Source organism: Semicossyphus pulcher, unplaced genomic scaffold (genome assembly GCF_022749685.1).
Source record: "Semicossyphus pulcher isolate SPU_LCO1_2020_fin unplaced genomic scaffold, fSemPul1.0.p SCAF_15, whole genome shotgun sequence".
NCBI classification, from domain to species: Eukaryota; Metazoa; Chordata; class Actinopteri; order Labriformes; family Labridae; genus Semicossyphus; species Semicossyphus pulcher.
In genome coordinates, this window is record NW_027211659.1 from 3,884,461 (window position 1) to 3,904,835 (window position 20,375).

At 43.5% G+C, this 20,375-nt stretch overlaps 1 protein-coding gene across 6 annotated transcripts in view; it reads right to left on the reverse strand.

Annotated features, from left to right (window-relative positions):
* map4k4 (mitogen-activated protein kinase kinase kinase kinase 4) overlaps window positions 1–20,375 on the reverse strand; it is a 109,553-nt gene that overhangs the window by 6,587 nt on the left and 82,591 nt on the right. Inside the window, exons 15-26 of one of the 6 annotated variants that reach the window (XM_069662857.1) lie at window positions 18,445–18,783; window positions 16,760–16,915; window positions 12,151–12,432; window positions 10,469–10,578; window positions 8,963–9,123; window positions 8,750–8,847; window positions 7,902–8,080; window positions 7,666–7,783; window positions 6,582–6,929; window positions 5,241–5,355; window positions 3,516–3,683; window positions 2,927–3,070 (exon numbers count right to left, since the gene is read on the reverse strand). In XM_069662857.1, the coding sequence (XP_069518958.1) occupies window positions 2,927–3,070; window positions 3,516–3,683; window positions 5,241–5,355; window positions 6,582–6,929; window positions 7,666–7,783; window positions 7,902–8,080; window positions 8,750–8,847; window positions 8,963–9,123; window positions 10,469–10,578; window positions 12,151–12,432; window positions 16,760–16,915; window positions 18,445–18,783 (2,218 nt within the window). The remainder of the gene's footprint in view (window positions 1–2,926; window positions 3,071–3,515; window positions 3,684–5,240; window positions 5,356–6,581; window positions 6,930–7,665; window positions 7,784–7,901; window positions 8,081–8,749; window positions 8,848–8,962; window positions 9,124–10,468; window positions 10,579–12,150; window positions 12,433–16,759; window positions 16,916–18,444; window positions 18,784–20,375) is intronic. The other 5 variants (XM_069662852.1, XM_069662853.1, XM_069662854.1 and 2 more) reach the window with 5 other exon arrangements.

Genomic DNA, 20,375 nt, shown 5'->3' on the forward strand with positions numbered 1-20,375 from the left:
ATAATTGAAAGAGTTTTGGTCCATTTACCCGAATGAATGATGTGAATATTATCATGCCAGTGTTATTATGGATGTGCTTAAAACTTTAGTTTCTGGTCGACTGTTTTATCTCATCAGAATAAAAGACGCAGTCTGTCGCCGTCTTTCTGGGGTTACCCCGGAGGGAAAAGGTTTTCTACAGCTATTTATTAAAGTTGTAATCTTGAAGATCTCAGTTTCGTTCTCTTTGGCGCCACCTGTGGCGATAAGCGGTAATTACAGGAGCACACTTCCCAGATATCCAGACAGTGCTGCATGTGTGACGTCCTCGGTTGGCTCCGGTTGTAACTCTTGATTTTCCTGGCTGACGGTCGCTTTCCTTTTCAGACTGTTTTCTTCATCTGAGCGTCGAGTTTGTTTCTTCTTCTTTGGATTTTCACTTCTTGTTGAAGTTGTATCTGTAGTCATCCATCTTTTCTTTGTTTGTTCAGCCATAGTAGATTACTGTTTACTCGCAACACTTGCATAGAGCAGAAAAGCAGCCGCTTAGCTCCGCCTACCCTCTCTGACAGACCAACCACTGCTGGCTGATGGAAAACGGGTCACTAACTGGGCGCCGCTTGTGAATTTTCCCGCGAATGTCACCACAGATTAAATAAATGTGTTACAAATGCGTCTTAGACACCGAATTTTACGGTTCTACTCAGTTCATAATTGTGCTCAGTGATGTCTTTGTGTAACTAAACCCCCAACAACATCTCATTTTGTTACTGTAGGTAGTATCGTATGGAAGCACTGGACCATGAATAGAGTGCTCTTTTTTTTTTTAAGGCCTTTTTGCCTTTGTTATATAGGCAGCTGAAGACAGATGGGAAGTATTGGGAGGAGAGAGTGGGGGATGACGTGCAGCAAAGGGCTGAGGGCGGGAATTGAACCTGTGGCCGCTGTGTTGAGGACTGTAGCCTCTGTATATGGGCTGCCTCCGCTACCCACTGAGCTAAACCAGCGCTCCAAAATAGTGCCTTTTGTTCACGCATTCTATTGTTTGCATTATCACAGAGACAACCCCCTACATCAACCACATAAACTTGTGTCATAAGAAATGATGCACGATTAGCAAATTAAGCTTCACACACACATGACACGACTGCACATTTAGTGTGAGAGGCTTTTGTTTAGACCGTCTCCTAGTAATGTGATGACAAACGATGGGATGCCGTAAGGATGTGGTCAGAGTTGCCGTAAAGAAGTTTCGTTTGCCTCTCAAACAGTGAGTGGATGAAACTTTCCATGATGCATATGTTTAAATGTGAACAACGCAAACGAGATTCACGAGAGGAAACAGACGCGTGTCGCTCTGCGGTGTGTTTACTTCCATCATGGAAAGCTCGAGCTAGTGTCAGCATTACTTAACGTACACACACGTGACGTGTCCTCGACAAGCTGGCATTTACTCAATTTCCGATTTGCTCAAAATATCTGTTGAGACACTCGTGTCTGCAAAGTGTGTGTGTGTGTGTTTGTGGGAGAATATTTAAGAAAGAGGAGAAGTAAGAGCCTGAAGGTGCTTTCAGTCTGACAAATCTTGGAAAAAATGTTGATGCAACGACACAACTTGTCTGAGAATATGTAGGATGTAACAGGTTTCAGAGTGTGCTTGCAGGTGTGTGGGTGTGTGCACGAGCCTGGAAGAGAAGCAGACCAGACAGAACACACTCACAAACACACACACATACTTGAGCGTGACAGTGCACTATGAACTGACATAGCAGCATAAACAGGAAGTGAAACTGATCCTCAGTCTTTAGTCGTTACCTCAAATAACATTCTGTAGTTTTAACAGTGTGTGTGTGTGTGTGTGTGTGTGTGTGTGTGTGTTCGGCCACCTCTTTCTATGTACAAACACCTGCACGCATCATGTTTGTTTCTGTTGAAATGAACGCGCTTCAGTTCATCTCATTCATCAAGCGTTCATCCCAGTGGGACTCATTAAGCTGCACAGGCCTTTTTCACAGCAGACATTTTGACATCCAACAGGAGGAAAAGCACACAGTAGCATTGAAGTGGAACTGCACCCACAGGTCTGACCATAACTCCACCCACTGTTTTGTAAAATGCTCAAAGAGGGTAAGGGGCTGAGAGTGTCCGGCCGCTCAGTGACGTCCCCTCCGCTGGCCAGAGAAAAATGGAGTCAAAAGGCACATGTGCCACAGAGGGCTCGTTTGAGGTGGAGGACCTCTCCCCTCCAGAGTCCCCTGAAGAGCACTTCAGTGCGGTGGAGGACCGCTGCGGTCCTGAGCTCTATCAGGTTGAGCAGTCGGCTCCAGCCCCTCTAATGCCTGAAGCCGGAGCTTTTGGAGCTGAGTCAATGCAAGTGAGCATGCGCCGACCGCACGTGCAGCCTGTTACAGTTATTTCTGATTCTGAGGAGAGATTAGGCGCAGTCTCTGAGTGGTAACGTAACGTTAGCTAGAAGGCTAATTAATGTACAGTGTGCTCGCAAATATAGTGTAAACTCTAGTGAATGGTGTGTCTCAAAGACGGGGCCGGGGGGGTGTACTGCTCACCTCTGATTGACAGGTGTTGACATTCACGATGTAATCTGGTCGTGTCTGATATATAACCGTGGATGGTGTGTTGAGCCATTTCCAGCCCATGAAATGCCGATTTTTTTATTCATCAAAGCTCAAAACACATGTTTAAGTGTGCAGCTACTCTTTAATGATGGCTGCATTCCATTTAGCTGCTTCAATTTCATGGTCCTGGCTGTGTGCATGCTGCCTGCCTGTCATTGCTTTCTCATACACCTGAATAGAAAGTTATTATAAACACCTGTGCTTTCCTCCTGTTGGATGTAGAAATATCTGCTGTGGAAAAAAGCCCATAAAGTGTAATAAACAACCTTTCTGCACTTTCTCTGTGTATGCTGGTGTGTGTGTGTGTTCACCTGATATAGTGACCAGGACGTTGAGCCCCTCCAGGACGTCCATCTGCTGGAAGCGCCGTCTGTTGATCAGAGGGTAAACTTTCCCCTGACCGCTGCGATCCAGCAGCATCAGCCCGCTCTCTGTTCCCACCAACAGGTTCACTCCTGCGCGCGCGCACACACACACACACACACACACACACAGAAATGAGAACACCAAAAACACTGACAAAAAGCTGGAAATACAGGGTGCAGATTGGGATGAAAAATGCATCATGCAGCTTTACAGGGGCGCTGCTGCCACCTGGTGGTGAAGACGTTTATTGCTATGACTTCCAGAAAACCTGACAGCTCTTAACATTTAATTTATCTGAGATGCTTTCTGTCTGGTACACGGTGATGTTACAATTAACAGGCTTTGTAGAAACATAAATAAGAATGTTCTCATGGCTGTTATTATCTCCTTTTATATACTGCATAAAGAACGCCACTCTACAAGCCCCGGGCTGGTTTTTAGTCAGCTGACCCTCATATACACCATCTTGTTCTTCTTGAATTTTTTCTTCTTAACCTAAATAAATAATAAACCTAACTCATGAGTTGTTCTTACCCCAGAGTGCAGCACACAGGATCTCAGAGTTGAACCTCTTCTTGTACTTGCGGATCTCGGGCGTGTCGCTCTGCGGGCGAGTGTTGACCGGGTTCACGTTGACCACGGAGCCTTTCCGAGACGGGTCGGCCCTCAGCGCCTCTGCCAGCCGGGCGTCGTTAGCGTAGCCTAAAAGGTCAAAGGGAAGGGCTTAGGTAGGACAGTGTAGGATGTAGAATTCAGCGGGCAGGGTGGGGGTCAGTCAGATGGTTCAACATTAGAAAACTGGGTGTCTCTCCTCTGTTGTCTTTAATCATGAGTACAGGATTTGACATACTTTATATCTGACATTGTGGCTGGGAAGGAGTCTCTATAACAAGCATGAATTGATCATAATCTGAGAAAAGGATTCCAGCATATGACGAACTTTTATCTTGTTTGTGGTTTGAGGTCACCTATCTAAGAGCAACAAGCGGAAGACGAGAAAAGTTTCTATTTGTTTTCATAAATTGGTTCAAACTGTGACACATAAACAGCTCGGCAACCTCAGAATGCGTCTGCAGCCGTGGCTTCATGTTACCACTCCGCTCTGCCTCTTAAACTGCCAGCTGGACCTTTGTAGGAAAATCTAAACTCATCAAATCAGTGATTAAATGCAGACTGGACAATCTTGTAAACTTTAGGGGTCAGTGGCTGCTCACCAGCTGCGTCAGGTGAGGTAATGGCTCAGCAAAGCCGAGTCCTTAAAGATCCAGCCTTGCAGATGGCCAATCATCTGACGGAGAATGGAAAGGACTGCGTTGATAAAAAAAGTTTGGCCGCTAACAAGCTTTTCTAGAGTCCATGCTGAAAGTGATTTTAGTTCATATTCTTCTCTTAAAGGATCAGGGTCTTTAGCTCTGTCCCCTTCAGAGGAACCACTTTTTGAAAGTCTGATTTCAGGCTTCAAATAATTGAGGATTTAGTTTGCAAACATGAACACGATCGGTCAATCTATTAGTCAGTCAAAAGATTTATGACAATCCCAAACTTTTTGTATCGTTTGTGACTGCAGCTATTTGAGATTTAGTCTTCAGACTTTAGTCTTTTCACTTTTCACTTTTCATCATCGCTTCTCATTTTAAGAGTCTGACTGAAGCAGACAGCCGATTGTCACTCCTTACTGTGCGGAAGAAGCTTCAAATGACGCGTAAAACGCCCCCTTTTTCTGTGACCGTGCACAGAGCCTGAAGCAGAAAGTTAACACGGGAAGTTCACGACCACCTTCGTGATACCCGTTATCTCCAACAGGGATACCGACAGACAGATTAGATGCACAGTGGGGGGAAATATGCATTGTGAATGTCCGACAACCGACCACTAACATTTTAGTCCCGTCTCGTTAACGCAAATAAAACATACGTGTCGTCTGAGTTTTTTAGCTCTGCAACGTCTCGTCGTCGTCGTGGGAAAAAGGTAGTAGACGAACATTTCTCGTCATTATTCTTGTTAACGAAATAACACTGCTTTGTGATAAAGAAAACTTAATTGTACCTCAAAATAAAAAGGTATAGATGGTTAAAGTACAGGCTTCTATTGTTGGCAACCCTAAATGTCACAGCTTTTTTTAGTTCTGAAACTTAATGTTCATGAGCCCGACGTGCCGCAGCACAATCCACTCAAGGAGCTTTTGTAGATCCGAAAGTTTTTAGCTCCTGAAATTTAGTTCTAGGATCCTTTCAAAAGTACCTAAAACTCGGGACTTACCGACGTTGTTGAGGGCGCTGCCGGTGGATGGAGAGACTTGGAGGAGGCGTGGGTCGATAAACGGGGTGAAGGAGGAAGAAGACTTGTGTTTCTGCATGTTGTTACTCGACTGGCTCTACAGTGAGAGAGGGTGAGAGTCAGTGATGGCAGAACATCAGGACTTTATATGAGATATTTTTGAAAGATAGACAATAAAATACAGCAAAGATGCAAACAGATAAAAACAGAAAATAGACAAAGCAGGCAAACTGAGGTGTTTCTATGTGTGGTGCATGCAAGTCGATGGACATTCAACTGGAGGGTAAAATTATAAATACTGAGAAACAATGGTGGAGGGTCAAACATATGGAGGGCTGTTCACAAAAATAAGGATTTCCATGGGAAACATACTTGCCGTCGTGCTCCTAACTGCCCTGAGTGCTATGATTTATTGTCTGGGGAATGTGAACATATGACTCGTTTGCTGGAAATAGGCAACATGAAGGAATAAGATGAGATTCTGATGTTTGTGGGAGAGCTTGTAAAACCACAACGAGCCTCGGAGGACACTGAATGTGAACCAGTTCTCGCAGAGGGGCGATAGAACAGCGGTGAATAACTGATGTTAATTTATGTTTGTGGTACTTTAAAACCAAAGCACTTCGAAATATGTGCAAAAAAAATCAACAGGAAGTGCTTTCTGTTCCAGTCATTTGTCCAAATATTATCTAAAATGCAGCTTCCTCCAACACCACCGTCTCTGTGCATGTCAGTAAAGAACAAAAAGTAAGAACGAGTGGAGCCCATAGTCTGTGTAGAAGAAGTGGAGGTAGCCTCTGTGACGTCAGGTTGGTTTTAAAGTCTTGATCTGAAATTTGGCCGTCGCCATCTTGGTTTTTGAAGCCAGAAGTGACCATGTTTGGATGAGAGGAAGGACACATTTTAACGTCCTTCTCCCTTTCTCCTGGTTGAAAGGTCGCAGAGCTGGTGACTTGTAAATCACAGGTAGCCATGCCCTAAAGCAAACCCTGCTTTATCATCTATTCAACTTGAAATGGGACCTTACTTTAACGTGATCAAGGCCAAACAAAAAATGTTTACTCGGGTAGCAAACCAACTGAAAAGAAGGGTAATTTCCTCCATTGGTTCCCTTGGATGAAAATTCTTTTTGCAACCAGTGCAGTCGCCCCCTGCTGGTCATTTAAAAGAATGCAGGTTCAAGGCACATTTGGTGGTCGGGGCTAATTCCACTTCTTATACACAGTCTATGACGATTTCAACCTCTCTTTGCTCCTCCTGTTCAAGATAACACTTTAAATGTCACCCCTAAGCAGGTTTCGGCGTTGGGTCTGAGAGACATACCTCTATGAGGATGCCGAGCTTTTCCAGGGGACTCTGGGGGGACATGGAGGGGCTGGCAAGGCTTGAGGAGGAAGGGGAGTTGGATGCAGAGGAGGAGGGGGAGGAATGGTGGCTCTGCTGGATCAGGTCTGGGAGGTGGTGGATGCGGCCAGCAAAGCCGTTCCTGTCCGAGTGCTGTGTGGGGTGATGGTGGTGGTGGTGATGATGATGATGGGGGCTGGGGGTGTGGTGGACGAGGCCCGGGCCCGGCATCGAGCCGGGACTCGGGGCAAAGCCTGTGAGCAGACCCGGGGGGGTCTGGGTTTGGCCCGGGCCGGGGCCTGGGCGCTTTCTGTTGTCACCTGCACTCTGGAAGTAGAAAGAGGGGTACACGACTTTGGGTCTAGATGTGTGCCTGATGAGTTCAGGAGACGGGAAGGTGTTAGCTAGAGCAAAGGGCAACCTACAGTGGATGTTCTACAGGCGGGAAGAAAACTGTTGTTAGCAGTCAATTATATAGAATAATATGTTATTTTCCTTTTTTAATTTGTACTACAAAATATTATTTGGGTGATAAGTTGTAATTAATCATCTGCAAAACTAAGTGTCCTAATCCCGCCCTCCTGTGCTGTGATTGGCTAGTATCACTGTGGTATCTTTGCTATGAAAGCAGGTTAAACAAAGGTCTCTCACCCAGGAGGCTGCTGATCATGTCTTGATTAAGTCCAGATTATCTCGATATTGTAACCCAAACCACGTTCTTGTCTTTAACCTAACCTTGTAGTTTTGATGCCTAAACTTACCAAAGTACGTGGCAGTGAAAAGGTCACAGTTTGGTTTGGTTAAGGCACAAACACTAGCAGTTTAAGCTTAGGGAAAAGATCATAGCATTGTGGTTTATTACCGAAACCAAACTAAAGCGTCTTCACTTTATAAAACCGAGCTGCTCACACCGGCCACAAAGAATGACAGAACAGAACATGATCAACACAACATACCAACAAAATGGAAAAAACACCTGGGGGATGAATGAACAAAATGCAAAACCGAACAACTGAAAGTACGACGTAAATGATTGGTTCGTTGGACTCTTCTTAAACAGTACCTGTCTGACGATCAGCGTGCTGTCTTTGCAGGGCGTCGAGCCTGCGTCGCTCTCGCCTTCATCGTGAACGATCATTGTTTTCACTGACTCCGTCTCTCCGTTACTCAACCTGGAAGATCTGCAGAAGAGAAGAAGCATTCAACACAAGCACCGACCCTAAGCTAATGCATTCTGTTCTCATTGATCCATGTTTAAGTAAAAGTGTGCGTGATCTGAGGTTGTTGATGTGTACATACACAGCTCTGGAGTCCTCTGGGCCGGAGGTCGACTCTTCGCCTGCCTCCTGGTCCACCTCTTCATCGTCATCTTCATCCGTGGTGTCCGAATCTTCACTGGAGGATGAATAATCTGTCACCTTATTTGGGGGACGAACGTCATCCACTGCACGCAGCTCCTTGGCCAGAGCCGTGAGGTCCTACAGGTCAGGAGGGGAAATGTAAAACAGGTCAAAGAACTGATTTTTCATTTCTCTCACTTTGTTGAAATTTTGTCCATTAATCATCCAGGCATTCCATGTGAGATGTAAAGAAGAAAGCTGCTGGAGAAGAAGAGGAAGGTTATAGAGGAACGTCAGCCAATGAGAAGCCAACGTGAGAGCAGCGAAGCCAAAAGATGAAGCAAAGAAAGGGTTAACTGTCATACCGCACACAGCTGATGCTCTTCGAGCTACTGTCGGTAGGGTTAGTGGGTTAATTCTAATAATGACACGATCATTGGAGCTGCAAAGATGAAAAACAGTAAAGAAGAAAAAGTAAATCCTTTATCGAGGTGAGAGAAGGCAAGATGGCCGCCACCCGGGCAGAAAGACCAGTGGAGAGAAAGGAAGCGATAAGTGCAGCCAGTGAGCTCAATCCAAGTATGAAACAACCATTTCACAAAGTCTCATCACTTCACTCTACCGGGGGGTTAGAAGGTCACATGACACCATCCAAAGGAGCTAGTTTATCATCATTCACACACAATCCAGCTGAGAGAGATCTCAGGCCACAGCAAATGATTTAACACACTCCTGCAGCTCTAGGTCTAGATCTATCCCAGCTAGCGAGCTACAGTGCTGGCTAGTCAGCTTCGAGTCAACTCTCACCGCTGGTCTGCTCGGCCTGACCAAGTCCCTCCTCTCCTCTGGTTTTTTCCCAGCATTCTCCGGCCGTTGGAGGGGTGAGCCCTCCGATTTGGAGGAGGCTGAAGGAGGTGGAGGTGAAAAGGTCAGTCTGTAACTATATTTCAAGGTTGTGTCTCAGTTATATTGTCCACCTCCTGCATGTTTCTAAGTGCTGATTTGTGTGTTTGGACTCACAGCGGGCCCTGAACCTCTCTCCAGAGCCGCAGTGAGAACCGGGCTGAGAGCTGGAGTTACTGGAGCTGCTGGAGGAACTGGAGCCTCCACTGCCGCTGTTACTGGTCTGTCTGGGAACCAGTTTCTCCACCCGCTCCCACAGCAGCCGAGGCTCTGCCGTGCTGTAGAGCCAACAGACACGAGAGTCAAGAAAGGCAGAGATGAAGCCAAGGATGGAGAGCGACTTCTAACTGGTAGGATCGCAGAAGTGTTGCAGCAGATGTGACTTTTAAACTGTTTGGTGTTTTGCTTTCCAGATGCCAACAGCGTATATTTTGGGCCGATGTTTGATATCTTAAATTATAATGAATTTAATCCAAATATCCCTCTGATAGCAAAGAATATGCTTAATAATCTGAGGGAGAAACAACATTTTTTTTTTTTTACATATTTTGCTTTATTTTGGGGTATTTCAGGCAAATTTGGGCATATTTCGTTTGGGGTACACATCACACTATCCAAAGTTACTCTAAAAGATGAGTGGTTTAGTTTTAAACTTGTAATATAGACAGATAACAGAACATTCACCTGAACATACACAAAAAAACACTCTTAGTTTTGCACTGAAGGGGCTATAAATTACACGTAATGTCCACGAGAGGAATTGCAAACACGCTGAATAAGTAATGGTACAGTAAGAACAGAGTGCTTGTCTTGATATATACACCCACGGGGTTACCCGAAAGGAGATAAATCACTGATAAGGAATCTCATGAGAAGACTTGTGGTTTGGAAATACACAATTCTGCACACACACTGACACACAAGTAAACAAGCTTAGACAGCTAGCACTATTACATAAACCCTCCCACACAACTCAGAAGACAAAGACTGTAGCAGCACAAACAGGCAGTGAGTTCACTGAATGTAAGGACGCAATCCTCTGTGTGTGCGAGTGTGTTTGTGTGTGTGTGATCCATCTCCAAACGAGGTGAGTGTTTTTGAAAGTCATTCCTTTTCATGCCTTTTTAATTGGGTGGTTGAAAACAGCAGCCTGGTTTCACACTGCTTCACAGCTCCGAGGCTCTTCTCCCGGAGGCTGCGAATGACTTTCTTTGACAGATTGACATTGTGGAGTTTTACTTCCTTAAGATCTTATCTGCGTCAGAGCCCAAGACTGATTCAGCTCCCATAAAATGTTCTCTGTAAACTCTCGGTAGCTGCAGTTCTATATTCTCTTTTAAGGATAAAACCAGTGGAGTCCCACAGGGCACTATTGTGGGCCCAGTCATTTTTTCATCTGATCTGTATTTTGATACAAATGTTGGCATCACTCATGTATTGTATGTAGATTTATTTATTAGAACTATAAATATGTATTTAATATCATCAGTTTTTTATTCCTAAATGATATATTTATGAGTTATTCCACATTTAAGAATCCCACAGAACCACGTTAAACCATCCAAATGACGTTTTGATTGAAGAAACAGAATCACACAGAACAGAGCGGTTATTTCAGTTTACCTGGCAGCACTGCGATGCACAGCATGGCCACTGTGTGAGACATTGCCGTGATGATGTGGCGAATCTCGCCTAGACAACACGGGGGACCTTGATGTAGTCCTGACAGGGACCTTTTGTGATAAAGACAATAACCACCTCACACATAAACACTTTGGTGAGACTGAATGTGCTTGATAGTGCACCAAATACATAAAAACAACAACATAGTGCAACATTTCATTAGACCTTTTGTAAGGGGTTTGCAGAAGCATCACAACAACTCACCACCACCCTTCTGCAAAGGAAAACCTAGTGGCCATCTCTTTGGCTAATTCAGCAATAATACATATTTATCCAAGAAACATCTTTTAGTAAATTGTGTTCACTGAAGAGAGAGTAAACAGTCTTATACCGAGCATGATTATCAGATTCGTTTCAAGCAGGGCACTCTGCTGTTGATATGATGCACCATTCTCATCTGAATAAATGCTTGCAGACTGAAACTGCGGACCATATGTCCCTAAAATACATACTTTTCAATTCCACTCATGCACCGCAAAACACATGTTCTGAAAAAGTCATCCTCCACCAATTAAACCGCTCATCTCCACGCCCCGGAGCACCACTGCTAAACAAAACCATCGCACCTTTTCCCCTTCCAGAGTCGCATGTAAATTCAGTTAAAGCTCAGAGGAACGTTTGGCAGCATCCAAAGCTCGACACAACAAAGCAATGCAGAGCAGACTTCCAGTCACAGCATTGACTGTTAATGTTAAGAGCCATTATTTCGCTTCGTTTAGCCGTTCCAGTTCGGGACAAATGGAAAAGATATGGACTGATGTTAATAAATCTGTAGTAGCATGCTTCTGTTTTATTTAAAGGCTGTAAAGATGCCTGTGGAGAGCTTTATGTTGTATTTAAACTCCATGTACTATACATTTAAGTCCTGACAGGTTTGTGGTTCAGCTTGGCAGCAGAGGGTTTGTTTTTCTGGTGGGCCTCTAACTTTGGCTCAGTGGAGTGAATTTAAACGTCTGTGGGTGGTAGCATATAGCATTCCTGTCTTTCCTTACTTAGCGCCCAACACGCTATACATATAGGTGGGGAGAGTGTAACCTAAATGCAGAACCATCTCCACATTTGCTTATTTTTCTCTCCTCTCCTTTTTACTGTATGTCCTTTTGTGGTTGTACAGTAAAAGGCTGGTGAGGCGGTCTAATGTTCAGCATCGTCACAGTACACGGTGCTGGTCGATAAAGAGGTCACAGACTTGTGGTTTATATTAACAGTGAGCTACCTCAGCATTGATTAAATCACACAGATTGACCTGAATTTCCTCTTTCTCGTGATATTCTGTCTATCGAGGGAAACCTAAGGTAGAGACAGGATCTTTGTATTGTGGAGAAAAATTATTTAAAGCTGCCAACCAACTTGTTCATTTCAAAAACTTGTATGTTAAGTTAAAGTGGATTTAATTAAATCGTCTATAATTCCCCTACAAGCTTTTTCCTGCTCAAGAAGGAAAGGAAATCCAATAAAAAATGAATAATTGATAGCATAAAGAAGCAGGCAGAGGGTGGAAAGCTATTAAAGTAATGAGTTAAACAGTTCAGGATAATGAAACTGCGACAATAACCCCGTTTAATCAGTTAATAGAAAGTACTGCTGCCAGTCTACACCTGGGGTTTTCTTCCTGTCCTTACCCTGGGCGGGGCTTCCTCTGAAGGGGCTGGTTCATGGGCTGAGGGCCTAGGCTGGGGGTGGGGCTGTGGGTCAGTGCGTGCAGGCGTTGATGATGAGGATGGTGATGAAGATGGAGGGTAATGGTGTTGATGGGGTTCCTGGCTGTTGCGGAGGTGAAGGTTTTCAAAGCTAGGGGCGAGTGGCTCAGTGAAGGAGTGTGACCGCGACACAAGGGGCGGGGCTGTAGCGGAGGAGTTTGACGAGACCACGCTGCTCTTTAAAGCAGCCAGATGGGAACGGACCTTACAGACAACAAGAACACATCGGGGGAGGACGGGTCAGTCTGCATGCAGTGCATCATGACAGGGACAGGGGCTTCAGGGTGCCTTTAGGGGTTTGTCAGATTGGAGCCATAAAGGGGCCTAGAACTGTTCCTTGAGGAACTCCTCTGTAAAAACCTTCATTGTTTAAGGGCATTCTACTTTGTAAAGAAGTTGAATATACATATTTCCTTTTTTTCATCATCCTATGTTTAAAAGACTGTTTACAAAAAGTTCATTACAATAGATGTATAGAATTATTGTTTTGCTTTAAGAGAAGAGGGTATCATCTGCGTAACGTAAACTTCCATACAATCAAAATACAACATCTAATCATAAAAATAGCATCTAATTGTAGAAGTGTTTTTAGCGCTATGAAGCCAACACCCTCTATCTGACTTAGTACTTTCTCCCTGAAATAATAACATGATTTTTTTTTGCCATTTCACATCAAAATAGCTGTACAAACACCCCAGTGAATGAAGGTTAAAACATGAGCCCTATTCGGACATGGAATACAAGGAATTACTGGCTTCGTTGGTGCACGAAAAGGTACCAGCAGCGAGTTGTTAATAAATGTTATCAAAGAGTGTTCTCTTAAAGGTTATTCTGATATTAAAGGCTTTATCAATTACCTCTTAAATATTCCAAATCCACAAATAAATGTTCTTATTTTTACTAGAGCAAATTATGCAAAGCAGAGAATGACAAGATACATGTGGTGTCTTATTTAACTCTTGTTTGCTGATGTGTTTAATTTAAAGCGTTCTGCTGGAATTTGAAAAATATCATCCTTACAGTCAGCATGGATGAAAATGTAGAGATTATAATTAAGTGCCAGATTTATTAGCAAGCTTTTAAGACTTGCATTTAATCTCTTTCGGTGTATTTAACCGCGTGCAGCTGGAGCCTTTAGGTTAATCTGACCGCGTTCGATTCACACACGCTCCGTGTTGAAAGTGATGGAAGGTGGAGATGTTACAGGTACATCTAAGTAATGTGACTTTTATGTTAAAGTGACAGAGGCTCTTATTCAGACAAGAGTCCACGGTGTAAAAGTACCACCACGTTTACTTAACGACATGCATTTCTGACAGGAGTTAGAGACATCTCTGTTTTTAGACTCCAACAGTGATTTTCAGTTTTGCTATTACTGAATTATAACTATTTCTGCTGAATATATATATAAAACAAATTTAGGAAACATGCTGGATAACCTTCACATCAAGGCAGCTGTTCTAATTTATTAATTTGGCTTAAGCTAAAAGGGACTGTCTATTAAAATCTGCTGCTTTAATGTTTAGCTTTGGGGAAATTAACTGGAAGACCTTTTTGACCTCAGTGGCTCCAAAGTCTCACAAAGCCCCTAAAGACCCCACGTTTTATATGAGTGCAATGGAAGCAAAAGAACACTCACAAAATAAAAGTACACACACATGTACAAATACCTGTTGTCGCTAAGGCTGCACCTTTTGAAGGGACAGAAAAGGGCAATGTGACGTTCACTGTCAGAGCTTTAATTCACAAACTTTAATGAGTTATTTGGTGGAAAAGGTGCAGCCTGTGCGACAAAAGGTATCACTGAAATACTTTTGAGTGACACAGGGAGAAAATAAAAGACATTAAAACAACATTAAAAAGCAAAGCTGAGAGATGAAGCTGAAAGCATCCTGAGACGAATACGGGGTCGGACTCTACTCGGTGACATTTACATACATTTGAGACTTTTTATATAAATTAGAAATGAGAAGATGACAAAGTTTATCTCAGCAAAAGCCTGTACATTCCTCTAATTGAGCCAAATGTAACTTCACTGACAATGTAAGCCCTTGAAAGAGACTCTGAAAAGAGATTTCTGCTTTAAATTTAGCTTTATATCCAGTTTTATTTACATCACGCTCTTTGAGCCTGCATATTAACATGTCATTGATGTTTAGGGAGTTGCAACCCCTCGTCTCAGGAGGATTCAGCCTCATCACAAGTAAAGAGCAGGAAGATGAACTGCATTAACGACAAAAGTCGGCATGCACACATACATGTAGGCAGAACAACATACAGGTCGTACAGCACGCGTAACATCCATGGTTTGGTGGTGGGGTTGGAGGGGGGGGCCTGTGACTTTGACTTTCCTTCACCTCAACCGTGAGCGTGATTTGACTTTAATAAAGTAGTTTTAATAAGATAATAAGATAACCAAACCTAAACCACAGAGGTGTCAAATCAACAACAGCTCAACAATCATGTGTGTCAATTAGGAAGATCCAGTTTCACGTCCAGTTTCAGCAGTGAATACTCTCTGACTGCAGCTTCTTGTAGCATGGAAAGTAGCTCTGACTATAATTTTTTATTTCATTATCTCCAACAGAAGACCTCAACATGACCCCGTGTGAGTTTGATTCAGTTAACGATAAATACAAACGTGTACCAATGTGAAAACACGACGCCACAGCTGAGCCTGCTGGCTGCTTCTAATGAGAGCAACCTGATTAATTCTCTTCTAACATTATAGCAAATGATTCATAACGCACTAGTGAGTGACATCATCACCCTCATTCTCCCAAGTTACAGCATCGTTTCTGTATAATTTAATCTGTGTGACATATTCAAAACAGATTGACTTCAATGAACTGTGATTATTCATGCTTAGTGGTTTGAATCCTTCGCTGGGAAGATGACTAACACTGAGTCACATCGCTGCAAATCTGGGTGCCCATGAATTATGGATGTCTGAAATCACCAGCACACAATTAGGAGGTACAGTATGTGAAGTAAAGACACACAACCCAGTAACATACCACCAAACAATCATTCTCATGTTCACACGGAATAATTACACATTTGCTGAAAGTGCTTTTGTTTGCTTTGAAGGGAGGGAGGACCACCTGTCAATCAAAGAGTTAATCATGGGAGAGGAGTCTATAATCAGGGCTGTTATCGTTTCATTTTCAATGCCACAGAAATTTTAGCAAAAAGAGAACTTTAACAGCACAGTAATATAAGTTAAAGTAATAGAAGTTTAACAGCAGCAGATTGTTGGATCCATCGTCCAGACGTAAAAACCTGAAAGAGTTCAGTTACGCCAAAGACACAAGGACATCACAGAACAGCTGCACATCTAGGGAACACACTCACATATTTAAAACAAATTTCACTCCAGAAAAGCTTCAAACACTCAGATCACCTGAGAGAGAAACCCTTAAAGAGAGAGACTATGAGAGAAAAGGGTATTAAAGGTAAAAACACAGGCAACATCTGGAGTGAGTGCAGACGGGAGGCGCAGCCACGTAAATTTAAAGCTACAGACGAGGCTGTTTTTCTTGTTTCCTAATAAACCCGCATTTTGGAGATACAATGTTTTCAATAAAATAGACACCATGCAGTGAATGTTGCACAGTGACATTACATTAATCCATAACTCTACGTGCGGCCAGCTCTGGTTAGAAATCAGTGTCCACACTTTGTAGGGCTCAAAGCATCCTCTAAAAGAAACGTAACTTGGAAGGTTTCAAATCTAAAGGAAAAGTTTTTGTGTTGATTTATAAAGAGATTAAAATAACAATATTTAAGAACCTAGTAAACACATATAGCCGTTCTATAGGTGTATCATAACTGCCACCTATTCACTCTTACAGCTGAAATCAGTTGGGATACCTGCTGTGTTTGGGGTCCATAATGTGGACACGGTATAGCAAACTTCACCCAGCACTTTACATGCAACATTATAAACTGATCTGAACTGAATTTTAAAAACATACAGAAGAATGACCCGGTCTATAATAAACAAAACGAGTTGCTCGTAAATCTCAGCAAAGCCGTCAACATTTCCTGCAGCACCCTCACACTAAAAACTACCAGTGGAAGGCTTTTAATTTGAAGACTTAACAGGAAGTCCTACTCTTGAAATAAAAAAACAACATTGCCGCTTCAATAGTATGGAAAGGGCAGTTAAGAAAACAGGAAGACCTCTGTTTGCCATATTAAATTATGAAGAGGCATTATTTGAAATACAAGCATGTCATGTGACTCCATATAAGTTTACTTTTTGGTTTGTGGGGTTTTTGAGTCTCAATATAATATATACTCTTTGTTGTGGACAAACAGAATAGAAGACACCAGATTTGGTCAGCCTTAGCCTCTTTAAGCTCCATCTAGCCACTAAGCTACAACACAGCTGAATCTTGCAAGAGAAAAGGCACCAGAGGAAGGTGAATAGTTGACCCAACTCAAAATGCTGCCTGTGTACAAAAACTTTCAAAGACGAGGAATAATTCTAGAAAAGGGTGAAGGAGTTCAAAGACATGATGGTTACCTGTGGTTCCACGGGCCGGTGCATGGCAGGCGCCTCGGATGCTGAGTTCCCGTTGGGGTAGGAAGACTCGGAGCGCGGCGGCACAGGAGGCTGCTGTGGTTTGGTCTGAGCGGCCTGAGGAGAACCCTGGATGTTCTTCCTGTATCGCTCATCAGCCTAAAGAGGACGCAATGAAGGGCACACATGAGCTGTGGTTTGTGACTGCAGGTCAGGGTGAGGACATGAACGGAGAGTTAGTGGACAGAAGCCATTACGGACTACGGTTTGTTAGTCTCCCCCTGCAGAGCACAGACGTTTTGTACGAGCTGTGAGAGAAAGTCGTCCGCTGAAACAGGCACACCAGAGGAGCAACAAAGCACTTCCCTCAAGGGCAGCAGTGTTATTGTTGTCATGATATTCCCACATCCCTGCTAGTAGGACAACAGCGCCATGACCAGCGAGGAGTGTCATGCATTTTTCATGTAGAGAAAACATAAAGGTTAGGACACACACAGAGGTCCAGGACTCAGTGTTATTGATTCAGGGTTTGTTGTGTGGAAAAGACGAGTTATTGTCCTAAATGTTGATTTATTAAGTTAAAGTTAATAATAGAGAAGGCTGCAACACAATTTCACAAATGACTGCTCTTAAGTGGAACTCAAAAAGCATCCCGCACCATGTCAACTCAGAATATTTGATGCTTGTAAACCAAAGGTTGTGCATCACTTTTGGGCAGACAAATAAATATTTGAAGCTGCAGAATCTGCAACGTTAAAAGATCTCTTGCGTTGCCCTCTGCAGTAAACGCCACACCCATTCCTGCCCCAAAAAAACTGCAAAACAACCACAAGCATTCGGCCACTTGGTTCTTTCAGATCTGTTTGGCGTCTCTCTCCTTTTCCTCCCCCACCAGGTGCTAAATGGCAACAGCAGGTTGCCAAAAATAGAGGCAGGGAGTCACACTGAGCACTAATGAGGTGGCTTATTATTACAGTTCCTTCATTAATAACTTGGCAAAGACAACAGGGAGGCAGGGGTGCCCTCACTGAGAAAGGAAGGTGGTGAATTTTACTGCAAAGTCTTCCTCCAGAACATTCAGTCAGGAGGGGAAAAACTCTCGAGTGATGTCTACTAGTGTTTCCTCACAGAGGAGACAAGACATGAGATGCTTTGTTGATATTTTAGAAGAAATACTGGACACCGCATACAGCAGAGCCATGACTCATATCATCTTAATTTAAGAGATGATTGTTTGATTTGCACTTTCCTTTGATCGGCCTAGGTAATTGTTTATTTTCAACGCTAGCAGAGATCTTCACTCACAAGTGAGGTAAAGGGTTTTTGCTCTCTCAAGGAATGGCGCCACGTTCACTCGATTTATAAAACCAAAGACAGCTGCAGATATGAGGCCTGATAAATACCTGATATCTTGTCTCCCTTCTATCTGTTTATCGTGTGATCAGTGAAGCCTCTGCTTCTGGCTCAACATCAGTGGAGTATGTTTTCATGGTGGACCAGTATAAATATTAGATTAACACATTTAGATTAGATTTTAGTCGCTTAGCTCATCTAACAAGCGTCCCACACCAGCAGCTAGCCATCACCATGTTCACATCACACACCCAAAGCAGTGTGAACGAGTACACACAAGCAAAGGAAGCATTCTACAGCAGTCAGTGTGAGGGCGACGAGCTGCGAGGGATCACCTCTCTGATTGGCTCAGAGTCGGGGGCGGGGCCTCGGAGGTCAGAAACAGGAAGCCTGGGTTCCGTAGTTTTCTCCAGACTGTGATTCTGAGCGGACCTGGTCCTTTCAGAGTCAGCGCTCTGCAGCGGTTTTGTCGGATCAGGCTCAGGGTTCTGCGGAGGCTTTATCCTGTCCTGCTCCAGGCTCTGAGGAGGTTTGCTGCTCTGCTGCGGGGCGGCTTTGTTACCGTCCAGGTTCTGGTTCTGCTGCAGGGACAGCAGGTAGGCCTGCTCCTGCTGCAGCTGCTGCTGGAGCTTCTGGGCTTGGCGCTGCTCCTCGAGCTCCCGCCATTTATACTCCTGAGAGCAGGAAGGGTCACGTTTAACCAAAAACCTCTGACAGAGAGGCGATGGGACAGCTGTACGCTTTCCATTACATACACAACGACCAGCTATTTTCAATACTTTATTATTTAGGGGCCCCTTTAGATGGAACCTCAGCGTCTTTAATTCCCTTCAAGATCCCTGAAACATTCAAAGCTTTGGGAATTTTAAAGTCCGCTTGATCTTAACGAAGGGGAATGTTCAGGAAAGCAAAAAGCTGTTAAATGTGTTTCAATTATTAATAACTTTTGGGAGGGTTTTGCTGTCTTTAAAGGTTAGCTGTGAAGTTGTGGAGCAAAAAGTCCAAAGTGTCCAACAGCACATCGGTTAGAGAGCTGCTGTTGCCACTGAGCCGTTAAAACAGTAATGATTTCTCTGAGTTTTGGTGCTCATTGCCAGCAGCTGCTTCTGAAACAGCAGAAGGTTGTTAAATGAGATGTATAAAGTTTATTAATCTGGCAATAGAAAACGTCGGGCTACTTAAACCAGCAGTTTCCGAGTGCGAGAGCCAATCATGATGTAAAGGAAATAAGTTTATAAAAGGTAAGTGTGGAGGAACCAGGGCGGGCAGCCAATGGTGGAGGGATGGTGTGAAGGATATGAGTAGTTATATCCGGTCTTTATATGAGTATCCTCTATAAATCCCAGAGGATTTGAACCCTTAAATAAAAAACATCAAGTCATACAAACCGGTCAAGATAACCCAGATCCTGTCCTCTGTAACATCTGGAAGAAAAACAGGGGAAGCCCTCTCTTCCCATTGTATCACTGGTTTCCTGGTGACGACACCACCATGACTAAGGGCCCTGTAAACATCCCAGCTCCCCCAGTAAAAACACCAAAATACTTATTATGTTTCAGCCTCGACTCTTGATGGGTCCCCTCGGATCGACAAAAGTCATAAGTCAGTCCCAAAAACTTGATTCAGTGTAAGTTCGGAAGGAAAACTGAGTCAGGAAAGTTTGTGTAACGGAGGAATAATAAGGACGTGCGTTATGAAATTTAACAGCCTGGGAGCTGTGGAAACATTAAAGGAACCACTTGGGACTGAAACTGGTGGAAAAAACATTCAGGAAATCTTGTAGATTTATTAGAGGAACTATTTTAAGAAAGACACTGAAGGAAAAGGAGGGAGAATACTATCGTCAGGACTCAGAGAAGTAAGAAAAAAATGTGTGTGGATTTAAGGGTTATATTTTTTAAACCTGGGGCCAATTTGTTTCACATGTTTTGGTATCTTAATGAAGAAAAAAAAGGGTTTCTGTAGATATCTTAAGCTGGCAGCTGTGAGACACTGGCTGCAACCTAGCTGATGCACCGCCCTGTTCGCAGCAACAAGACTCCATTGACAAAACCAGTTATTTCACCTTGAGGATCACAAGTGTTGCTCGACTGCCGCTGCCTTCATCAGTTCGTTTGTGGTGTGGTATCGTGTGTGACACAAACATTGTGTTGAATCGAAAGAAACGATTCAAAAGTCACCAGATAACATAAACAAACTAACTATGTAGAGGTAGAGCAGCAACGCCCATGTTCTAAAAGGTTTAAATGCTGTTTTTGTCAGTGGA